The sequence below is a fragment of the Lipotes vexillifer genome, unplaced genomic scaffold (genome assembly GCF_000442215.2).
Source record: "Lipotes vexillifer unplaced genomic scaffold, Lipotes_vexillifer_v1.1 scaffold216, whole genome shotgun sequence".
Classification (NCBI taxonomy): Eukaryota; Metazoa; Chordata; class Mammalia; order Artiodactyla; family Lipotidae; genus Lipotes; species Lipotes vexillifer.
Genome location: NW_006779100.1, coordinates 1,908,784 through 1,920,735, shown reverse-complemented (window position 1 = coordinate 1,920,735; position 11,952 = coordinate 1,908,784). Strand labels below are relative to the sequence as shown.

Sequence of the window (11,952 nt, the reverse complement as noted above, 5' to 3'; positions counted from 1 at the left end):
CAATATTATCCCCTGCAGAAACATAGGATAAAATGTGTAAAAAATAAACAAAAAGCAAAAAAAAACCACCACGGTCTTAAAATAATTGTCCCTTAGTACAAACAACAAAATACTTAGCAATAATGCAAGTAGATGGATTTTTCAAATTGACTAAAATTTATTATAATACTTTACTTATACCACAGGGGTTAAAGTAGCAAGCTGCTTTCCAAAATTAAGGCCCACAGCAGTAGTTAGGAAAAAAAAAAAAAAAGACACCCTTTTTTTCCTGGTTATATCCTGGCTATTTTTCATTTAATAATGTCACATTCAAATTCTACCTCTCAGATGCCACTCCTAAGGAAAACAAAATCCTTCCCTAGACAAAAGCTGTTTTACTTGAAGGTCAGTTGTCTGACCACCCCCCAACCAAATACACATTTTGTTACGAGGCATTCAGCTTTCTTAAGTCGGTATTTACCATCTAACTCAGTGTCCCAGAATAAAATTCCTTCCACTTTATAGCAAAGATACATATTGTGGCTCTACTGAAGCAATATATACATGTTGGAACTAAAAATCAGAAAAGCAAAAGGGTCCATTCAACACACAGCAGCTTATATCAAAATATATACATGTATGTATATGTTTTCACAGTTAACATTTTAGAAAAAAATTTACATTTGATATGTTCAGAAATATTTCTCCTAAGGTCTATAAATAATATTTTAAAAGCTCAACTGATCAAAATGCAATACAAGAATGTATCAAATTAAATAAATCTCCTAAACCTTGAAGTCAGTAAAGCTTGAAGTTTGTGTAGTGTGTTGTCAGTCCCTAATACTAGGGAAGACAGCATCCTCTAAACACGGTAGGAGAGGAACTCTAAAACTTTGGAAGGAATCGGCAGCTCCTGGACTTCTTGAGTGGGCATCACTCTCCGGATTGACATGCGACATAAATGTTGAAGGCTAGGGACTTGCCTTGGAGTGGCCCAAAAATACACACTTCCATCATGTGTCCTAAACAGAAGTAAACAAATCACAAGCTCAGTCACACAAATCCATGTATTTCATCATCCCAAAGCTCATACAACTACCACCGAGGCTGTGAATTAGAGCCACAAACTGCACATTAAAACCTAATTCAGGAGACCCGCCCAGTGATCTCCCTCTGTGACAAATTAATAATATTATAAGGAGCCCTTATGGAAGATTTACTGACAATAAAATACAGGCTGCTTTGGCTAAAGGCCACCTTAAATTGCCTCTTAAAAGAAAACAGAAAAATCACTTACCCAGCAGCTAAAACACTGCCATCAGTAGAAAAGGCACAGCAAAGACCATTGCTCAAAGGTGCAACTTGCACTGGATAATCCTCATCAATTCTCCAGAACCTCACCATTCTGGAAAGGAAATAAACCATCCAGTGATTATCTAGTAGGAAATTTAAGGTAAAAGCAACTTTTAAAATTCAGAAAGAAATGCCACTCTGTGCTGAGTCACAAACACACACACTTCTGGAAAGGAAATAAACCATCCAGTGATTATCTAGTAGGAAATTTAAGGTAAAAGCAACTTTTAAAATTCAGAAAGAAATGCCACTCTGTGCTGAGTCACAAAATACACACACACACACACACACACACACACACACACACACACACACCCCACTGCAGCAATGACTGGAACTTGCTTTATTAAAGATTTTATACCAATTGGTAATTTGGATTAATTCACACTGAGAGACTATAAAGCATGGCTGCCTTCACTTCCCAGTGTTCTGATCTGTAATGCCCACAACCGGAAACTTTCTCCTTACTTCCTTACACTTAAAATATAATCGGTATCTCATCTGTTTGACTCTTTTCAAGAAGTTTATGAAACTTTTCACCTAGGTCTAGGAATAGCAGATAACTGATAGTCAGAAACTAGCTGAACAAACAGGAAAACAATGGCTGCTAGCAAATAAAGAACTCTCCCCATAAGTTTGCGAACGTTCTAGAAAGATGGTAATGAGTCACTTTCTGAATGATGTGACCAAATTGCTTAATGCTATATCCATGCACATTGATAAAAGTATGAGAAAATGGAATGGCTACATCTAGTTTTTGCTTACCAATAAGCAGCAAATCTCACTCATGTGACATTTCATCTTTATAGTCTCAGTTTCAGTGGATACAAATGACTCTGTTTTAATCATTTATTTCACTTTGAAAATGTTCTTCTGTTTCAACCTTTATAAGATATTACTAAGAAAATCTGTCAGCTGAGCTAAAAAGCTAATTAAAAATGCACCCAGTTTGCCTGAACCAGTTAACAAACAAAGAACATAGGGAAAGGCACGCATTATCTTTAGTTTACATAAATACTGTTCAGGCCAATATTCTTTAAGACACATCAACATCTCCCAAGGTCTTGTCTAGAAAAAGGGCCATTAAAACCCAAACTGCAGAAAGGCCATAGTTTTCATCCTTAAGAATGTTTTTCATTAAGTAGAATGAAAGGAAATCTTTACAATAATAAATAGGTCAAGCTGTAATTCACACACTTACTTATCATCTGCAAGACTTGCAACATGCAGTCCGTCATGACTAAACGAGACAGATCGTACCCATCGGTCATTTGCTCCTCCAGCAAATATGGGAGTAGGTGGGGGAAACAGGTGTCTGAGGTCAAAGACATGTTTTCAGTGGAAATGAGTCACTTCAAGAAACAAAACTACCCAGGTAGAGAGTACATCAGTCTTTGGAATAATGTGTAAAGTGGCCTTAACAAACACAACTGAGAAGACTGAGCAGAGCTAGTCTATCCACTTTAAACGAAGCGATTAAACCTAATTACTAATCGCCATCTTACAAAGTGGTTTAAGACTAAGTCCAACTTTAGTTTTAACTATGTTTCCCAACAGGAAACTCTAAATATAATTACCACTTCTACAGAGTCATGCACTTTTAAGTAACAATAACAAGATCTGTGTCAAGAAAGTCAAATTTATTTGTAGAATTTAGATGCATTATTAAAGGGCCTAAATGATACCGAAATTTTAAATTATGACAGAGTGCAATTTTAGATTTCACATGTTAATGATCCTAATCATCCCCATGACTTCTTAAAAGCTATACTGATAGTAGAGATGAATTACAGACTAAAATAATTCATGCTGTACCCACCCAAATTCCATCAGAACGTCTCCAGTGTGTGGATCCCAGATATAAACTCGAGTATCATAAGATGCCGTAGCCAGTAATGCTCCATCAGGAGAAAAGTCACAAGCTACAACATCATGGTGATGCCCTTCTAGTTTCCGTATCATGGTATATTTATCCATATTCCAAAGGAAAACCTGCAAAAAAGGCAAATGTTATAGCTTCATTCAGACATGCAGAGGACAAAATGGCACATCTTAAACTAAAACTGCTAAATTTAATTAAGATTACATTAAATTAAACATTATAAATTATGAATAATTATGAAAGAATATGCTCAGTGTCATAGTCCAAGATTAAAATCAGTTTTTAAGTTAATTAAAGTAAACATGCAAATTCTATTTCAAATGTTTCTGTTAAATGTTAATTTAAAAATAAGCCTAAACACAAAAAAGGCAATGCAATTTAACCACAAAGTTATACTGACATCCATTTATTCCAAAAACTAATTAACTAAAATACACAGAAATAAATAGGGTTAAGTACTACAAACCCCCTTCTTTTTTTTTTCCAGAAACTACCAAATTTTTAAAAAATATACAGACAGAAAATATAAGGTTAACAAATTGTTACTCCATTGGCATCTCCCTTTGAGATAATCACTTGTTTACAATAGGCTTGGGTCACCAACGTGAGCCTAGGAAGAGAAACAGATACTGCAAGCAAAGAGAATTTTTCAAAGCCAAATGAAATTTCTTTGGCAAACAACAAGGACGTTAAACCACATTACAAAATGAAAATACTAATTTACGAAAATAGTACAATTAACAACATTTCTGTGAATCAAGATTTGCCAATCTTATTTTTCCCAAACCAACCACAATCATTAGTCATTTTAAGCATAGAACATTTAAATTACTTTAGTACAAGTTCACACATAGTTTTAGATTCTGAAGACCAGTAGTTATACTGTGCAGAATAGCTCTAACAGGATTCTGAGGCTTACTTCAACCTGTTGTATTACACGTGAGCTTGGAGGTTTATTACATCCTAATAAGACAAACTCTCCTCCTCTCGGAGCAAAGCCGTCCTTTTTGCTACATTTTTCTGCACAGACACAGCATGTTATTTCCAAAGAAAAATAAATACAAATTTTACATTGGCTCAAAGACTTAAGATAGCTCTAGTATCTCAAAGAATTCCAAAAAATAGCACAGAGAAACCATTTGAAAGCCAACTACATTACATTAAATTGGTTTCACATGTTAGACTCCCAATTTCACCAGACTGGAAGATCAATTACATCGCAGGAGTCAGTTGGTTTCACTGTGGGGAAAATTATTTTTAAAAAGAAAAAAAGAAAGAAAGAAAAGCAGAAAGTGGACATCGACCAGCACCTGTGTACGTACAGTACACCTTGCAGCCGAATGCAAGGTTACTTCATCCTATGGTAAAGGTCGCCCCCAGCCCGGTAGCCAGAGATGCCACTCTTTCTGCCCAGCTAACACCATTGTGCGCCTGTGTGCGAGTGGTGCCAGCATAACCTCAATCACACCAATATTGCTGCCACCACCTGTGACAGGGAAAGCAAGAAGCATATGGAAAACACACAGCCTAAAATAGCAATGTCAACATCCAGCTTTGCTCTTCTTATGATTTTTAAAGAACTGAATATTTTTTTCTAAACTGCCAACATTTTCAACTATCATTTTAACACACTTCTTGGCTAAATAAAATGCATTTTAACCAGCCTCCCACCCCCCATTAATTCAAAGTGTATTGTGGTCATCACATGTATTTGGACTTCAACCATTTTCATAAATACCTGAAGCTAATAAGATCTCTTTAACTATACTAACTCAGAGCTGGTAGACACTAACTAAAGGAGGGTTCATCAATAAGCATAACCCTCTTAAGAGTCACTTTATACTTAATCTGTCTACAGGTATGCTATGCAAGACAGATCTTATCAAATTTAGATGAAATTCACTCCAGGACATACATGACTGTTATTTTTATTCTTATTAGATTTTTAAGTTACTTTTTTTCAGTTAAATGTCCAGGACCAGCTGGGACTTAAAACTTTAAACAGCAAACTGGACCAAAAACAAAAAGAACAACAGAGAAGAAAATAATTAGCAAGGGAATGTCTTAACATTTGGACTAGATCTCTTCTATAGCACATAAACTCTCCTAGATCTGAGAAAAAATAAAATTGACATACCCCTCATTTTATGAATATCACCTCTACCTAAGACAATCAAATTTCTCACTTTACAATCAATAACTATACTTATTTAATTTCCCTCATGCAAATTCTCCCCCATCATGAAATAACACATTTAAGATATTGAAGACACCGAGCAGACTTAATAGGTTGCTTAGATTTAAAATGATTATGCACACATTATTATAATCCAATTCACAGTAAGTATACAAGAACTCTGACACATACTGCTTTACTGGCTCCCACTGAACACAGCATAGAAGAGTCAGGAGAGAATGCACAGCTGTACACCCAGTTCTGATGGCCCCTCAATACTTTCATCATGTTTCCTGAACAAAAGGAAAATACCTGGGTTAACCCTAGAATCTACTGCAAATAAGTAGCATTTCAAAAATGGCAGAATCACAAACTTCTACAGAGGCAGTGATTAATCTATTACAGGGGTTGGCAATATACAACAATTGCTTACTTTTGTACCTAAGTTTTACTGGAACATGCCCATTGTTGTGACAGTAGAGTGGAGTAACTACTGCAGAGATAGCATGGTCCACAAGCCTAAAATATTCACCATCTGGCCCTTTAAGAAAAAGTCAGCTGACTTACAACTGAAAGTATGTTGAGAGAGCAAGTTCCATATGATATGCGAAAGAAAATAAAATTTAATTTTCAAATGTTTTAACTATTGGGATCCCTTCACCCCTCAATAGCTGAGCAATCAGAGAATTGATAAATGCAGAAGAGGTGCCACATAATTTGGTAATAGTATTAGTGTATTATTCTATCAGGCAATGGTTATTACCCATAAGCTGAAACAAGTCTCCAAATCTGAGGGGTTTGTTTTCTACTACATTCAATTTCAGCTACATTTCCCCAAACAAGCCTGTCAACTTCTAGCTTGAGGCTGGTAGAGCACTAGCAGATCTTAATTAAATATATGGTTTTAGTTAAAACTGTAAACTGTTTCATCAGAGGCTAAGAAGGGGGAAGAGATGCTCATCTCAGGTCTTCTCAAACAAGGTAGACTCTCCAAAACTTTGTAAAAGGATCACAATTATCAATGTTTCTGAAAAAGCTAAAACTTGACACTGATATTCCTTTTACTATATTGGAGGGCAAATCTCTTACTTTTTATAATTCTTACTTAAACTACCCAACTTATTATTAGTAGTATTTACATCCTATAAATTCTGGTGTATAAATCATGTTTGAATTTACATTTTATTAATTACTAAGTTATATCTTTTGTTAGGTCAAGATCTACTTAAATTTTCACTAAGTAAATGAAGGAAGTTAATAATCCACCCCAATATAAAGGAAATAAAACACAGACCAGTTCAAATAAAACCCTAAGACTGATCCAGATTTTGTCCTCAAATAGTTGGTACAGATCTGTGTAGTTAGTTTCTGAGTAATATCAGATTGTTTACTTAGAGTAACTGCTGGCTCCTATTCTGGGTCACATTTATGGTTTTGTTTGATCTGTACAGGGAAAGGGACCAAAGGACTAAGCAGAGAAAAGGAAACTTCGATCATGTCACTTTTAATGTCAAATGCCCCAAGTGTTCGTAATACCTCTCAGTAGTAATATCCAGAAACTAATTCTTTTCCACAGCCTAAAAAGAAAGACATACCATCATCTTTCAGGTCCCACACTCTCAGAGTTTTGTCTCTTGAAGCTGACACCAGGATCAAGCTCCCATCTGGAGCAAAAGTTAAATCTCTGACCACTTCAGTATGATCTACCAAGTTAAGGAGGAGTTTTCCTAAATGCAATGGAAGGCGGGAAAAAGACAATGTTAATAATTTTAATCAGCTTCCATATTAAAAAAATAGGGTTGAGATCACCATTAAAAAAAAAAAAAGAATAGAAATATCTGGGTACCTCCTTAGTTTACCAAGTGTAAAATGACTTATTTACTAGTGCCTTTACTATTATCTTTAAAGATTCAGTATTTACATTGTTACAAAATAGATTATTTCCAAGATACCAAAACCTAAATTAGAAAAATTAAAAAGGAATTCCTAAAATGTGAAAAAACTCCTGGATCAAGTCAATTTAATATCAAGAAAATCTACATCATTTAAAAATCTTTGTATAGTATGATTTTAAAATACAAAATCAAAATTTTCCTTTTCTTTTACTTGGCCTAGACTACGAATGGACTGTCAAACTCCCCCAAAGATACACGTTATTCTATAACGGCCTAAATTTTTAAACATAATCTTGATGAAAAAAAGGTACTTTATTCATCTAATATTATAGAGTTTTGTTCTTCTATGAAAAGCAATGTGCTTACCTTAAATGTCTTCCCAGAATTCAAATTTACTGACTCATTATCCATACTCAGTGTTAGTATCACTTGCTGTGTTCTAATGTACATAGTTTTAATGCTCATTTAAAACAATCCTTTAAATTTTGGAGTACATACTATCAGCCAGAAACTATTTTAGGTAGTGAACAACACATTTACTTTTTAAAAATTTATTTTATTTTACTTTATTTTGGCCGTGCTGCATGGCTTGCAGGATCTTAGTTTCTGACCAGGGATCGAACCCATGTCGCCTGCAGTCCTAACCACTGGACCGCCAGAGAATTCCCACAACACATTTATGTTTAATTGCCCAAAGAATTTAACTTCTCAACCTATCTGGTTAAACTTTAGATAAAATGTCATTAAAACTTTCCAGGTTAGATAATGATTGTTGAAAACCAGATTTACCTTGAAAGCCTCCAAGCTATCAATCATTGAAAAAGTATATAAGAAAACACCTTGCAATTTGAGTCATAAACTCAATTACCAGTTTATAAGTGATAATTAACTAAACATTCCTTAGATGTGCCCTTCCTACTATAATATTCTCTGAAGAGTGATTAAGCAATATGAACTCTATTTTCCTAAATTAAAACTATGAGCTGAAGATGCTATTTAGGCCAAATATAAAGATACATTCATAGCATCAATTCTTGCTTCTCTGTGAGTTAAAATCCTCAAATTATGTATTCTTCCAGTGCCTATGAGCTATGCTTGCATCATCAGATAATCAGGTTTGCTTTCAAAACTATGACTCCATACCTGTATATACATCCCATATTTTGATACGCCCATTGTTTAACCCTGTGGCAAGGAGTAGCTGATCTTGTCCAAATCTGAATCGATGCCATTCTATGTTTACACAGCGACTCTGTTTTTCTGGAACTGAAGATCCAAAAGCAAGACTCCAGACTATATCACCACAGTCTATAATATGTTCACGAGGCTTATTTTTTTGACCACCATCACTGTTTTGTCTTGACAATCTTAAACTGCTTGAATTGGTGATATTCTTGGTGCCATGCAAGAGACTGGGTAGAAAAAAAGGTCAGATTGAAATCTAGTTATTATTTACTCTGGACTCATGTGAATACTAAATAATGATAAGTGTTTGTTAAAATAACTTCAGTATTATTATAGTGATACTGAGTAACAACAGAATCCTTATAGATGGGAAGAGGAAAAGTTGCTACAAGCTACATGGGCATGACCAAATAAATTCAGACTAAAAGAAATCCTCAGTGTATGAGAAAAAGTTCAACAATAAAGCAATTTATAATTTATTCATTTCAAATTTTCAAATTTGTTTTAATATATCCTTATTGATATAGAAATCCTATCTCAACCAGGACTCCTTTAATTAACCCAAAAGTATAAAGAAGCAAAAAACAAAACCAAAAAATTCTGAGAACATTAAGATATTGTGAAGCTGACACCAGAAAACTACCTTAAACCCCATAATAATCAGTAGTTTCCCATACGTTCTAGACCTAATCTAATATGTAATAAGGACATTAATGACGAAAACCATAAAGGTGAACTAAGCACAAAAAGGAGGGAAAGATTAAATTTAGTAGATACATTTTAGAAATTGCACTACCAAGGCACAATTAACCTGCCTTTTGATATATGGAAAAGAAAAATTTAAAAACACCAAAGTATCTGAGAAAGTATTCTATAATATGTAAGGCCAGACAATTCTTCCCACAAATTTTCCAACAAATATATTCAGCTTATGAGTAAAATTCATTTACAACAGTCTCCAAAGGAAAAAATTTAAATATCAAAATAATCTTATTATTCCACACAGAGAAAAAAATAAATTCTAGAAACAGATAGATACAAAATACAAAAAAGAAAACAGTCTTACAAGTTCTTAAGGCACTGGGACCACGGAACAAGCTTTACTGCACGATGTCCTTGTGACCAAGCAAAGTATGAACCATCTGGAGCAAAAGCAACAGTCCAATTTTCACGACCACATTTCTTGTCAAAAGGAGCCGCAGGAGCTAAAAGTTCACCTATAGTACGTGATCTCACTAAAAGAAAAATAAAATATATAGGATATCATATATAACCAACAATGATATGAGACAGCATCCATATTACTTTGGGATCCACTCAGCTCCACTGAGTTTTTCCTTTTTCTATGTAGACAAGGTACAATGAGTTCTGCATTCTACCCTTTGAGGGGAGATGTGTGGTGTGAAGACCCCGTAATGAGAATAAGCATCTTTAAGTTTTGATAAAGTGATTTTCCTAAAATTTCCCAAATCAAGAGCTTTTTAAGAAAGTTAAAAAAAAAAAAAACTGGTCAAATAACAATAATGTAATGATCAATCAGGGCTAGCAATTACTGAAGTCCTGACTTTTGCACTTCCTTACGTTTTCCTCAAATTACTAACATTTAAAATGCAAGAAACTGAAGTTGCTCTGCAGGAAAAGTATCTTCCAAAAAGTTTGTAGCTTTCAAAAACCATGAACCACTATAAAATAAAGTTTTATATCATTATTCAAAGGAAGCACTATAGGGACTTCCCTGGTGGCACAGTGGTTAAGAATCCAACTGCCAATGGGGGGAACAGGGGTTCGATCCCTGGTCCGGGAAGATTCCCACATGCAGCGGAGTTAACTAAGCCCGTGCGCCACAACTACTGAGCCTGTGCTCTAGAGCCCGTGTGCCACACTGCTGAGGCCTGCGTGCCTAGAGCCTGTGCTCCGCAACAGGAGAGGCCATCGCAATTAGAAGACTGCGCACTGCAACGAAGAGTAGCCCCCGCTGGCCGCAACTAGAGAAAGCCTGTGAGCAGCAACCAAGACCCAACACAGACAAAGATAAATTAAAAAAAAAAAAAAAAAAAGCACTATAAAATGGTCTAGTCAAAACATGAAGTCAAACATGAATATTCTTATCTTTTTCAAGTCACAAAAAACACAAAATCCTCAGAAGTAGAAGGAACTTAAAGGTTCCTTAGTCCAGCCTCCCCAACCAGTGCTTTAAAATGCACTGTATTTGGGACTTCCCTGGCGGTCCAGTGGTTAAGACTCTGGGGTTCAACTGCAGGGGGCACGGGTTCGATTCCCAGTGGGGGAACTAACATCCCGCATGCTGCTTGGTGCCACCAAATAAATAAAATGCATTATTGTTATTTGTGATTCTCGAATAGTGGTCCTTAAGCATCTTCCTAATGGGCCACAAACTGACCCAAAAATGGAAGTAATTCTTTTGGTTTTTAAGGACAAAAAAAAAAAAAGAACAAGTTCATATATTTTAAATTTAGTTACCAGAACTTAAATTTAGCATTCATAACTAAAACTGGCATATTTGGGATTTCCCTGGTGATGCAGTTGTTAAGAATCCGCCTGCCAATGCAGGGGACACAGGTTCAAGCCCTGGTCTGGGAAGATCCCACATGCCATGGAGCAAGTAAGCCCACGAGCCACAACTACTGAGCCCGCGCGCCTAGAGCCTGCCCGTGCTCTGCAAAAACAGAAGCCACCGCAATGAGAAGCCCGCGCACTGCAATGAAGAGTAGCAGCCACAAATAAATAAATATACTTTTAAAATAAAATAAAATAAAATAATAAAACTGGCATATTAGAGTGTACAGAGAATTTTTCTTCTGCCTTTAACAAGAAGGATAATCAACAAGTTCCTATTGTACATGTGCACCTGCAAACGCGGCTGCTATTTCCTCAATTCTGGAAAAGGATCTTTTTCTTTTTTGGCTGCATTGGGTCTTCGTTGCTGCGCACGGGCTTTCTCTAGTTGAAGTGAGCGGGGGCTACTCTGCGATGCGGTGTGCAGGCTTCTACTTGTGGTGGCTTCTCTTGCAGAACACAGGCTCTAGGCGCGCGCGCTTCAGTAGTTGTGGCTCGCAGGCCCTAGAGCGCAGCCTCGGCAATTTTGCTACTCTTCCTTTTTAGTTATAAGTCACCTTCGGTTTAGTTTCCCTATTATCTATTTTGTGATCTGTTGCGTGTTCAACTCTATGGTCTATTTTTATGTTTTGGGCTTAAAGTTTCCAACAACTAAACTTCAATATATTCTACATTCAAATGAGAACCACATATACTCCTATTGCAAAAACAGATATATATATATATATATATATATATATATACAAACCCCAAAAATGTATTCATTCAGTGACACTTCCAGTCTCCACGTGTGCTCCACCAACAGGGAGTGTAGCACCTGGCATGTAACAGGGGCTCAGAAAATATTTATTGAACGAATATGAAAGCATGTGTATAAGCTCCCATTCTTTTTTTTTTTTTTTTTC

The 11,952-nt window shown here is 35.7% G+C and overlaps 1 protein-coding gene across 2 annotated transcripts in view; it reads right to left on the bottom strand.

The window, feature by feature from the left end:
- Positions 1–433: 433 nt before the first annotated feature.
- Positions 434–11,952, bottom strand: part of WSB1 (WD repeat and SOCS box containing 1) — an 18,786-nt gene continuing 7,267 nt past the window's right edge. The window contains exons 2-9 of one of the 2 annotated variants that reach the window (XM_007452393.1): positions 9,537–9,705; positions 8,429–8,697; positions 6,986–7,117; positions 5,583–5,683; positions 3,152–3,324; positions 2,534–2,647; positions 1,277–1,384; positions 434–1,001 (exon numbers count right to left, since the gene is read on the bottom strand). In XM_007452393.1, the coding sequence (XP_007452455.1) occupies positions 842–1,001; positions 1,277–1,384; positions 2,534–2,647; positions 3,152–3,324; positions 5,583–5,683; positions 6,986–7,117; positions 8,429–8,697; positions 9,537–9,705 (1,226 nt within the window). In that variant the 3' untranslated portion in view covers positions 434–841. The remainder of the gene's footprint in view (positions 1,002–1,276; positions 1,385–2,533; positions 2,648–3,151; positions 3,325–5,582; positions 5,684–6,985; positions 7,118–8,428; positions 8,698–9,536; positions 9,706–11,952) is intronic. The other variant, XM_007452394.1, reaches the window with a different exon arrangement.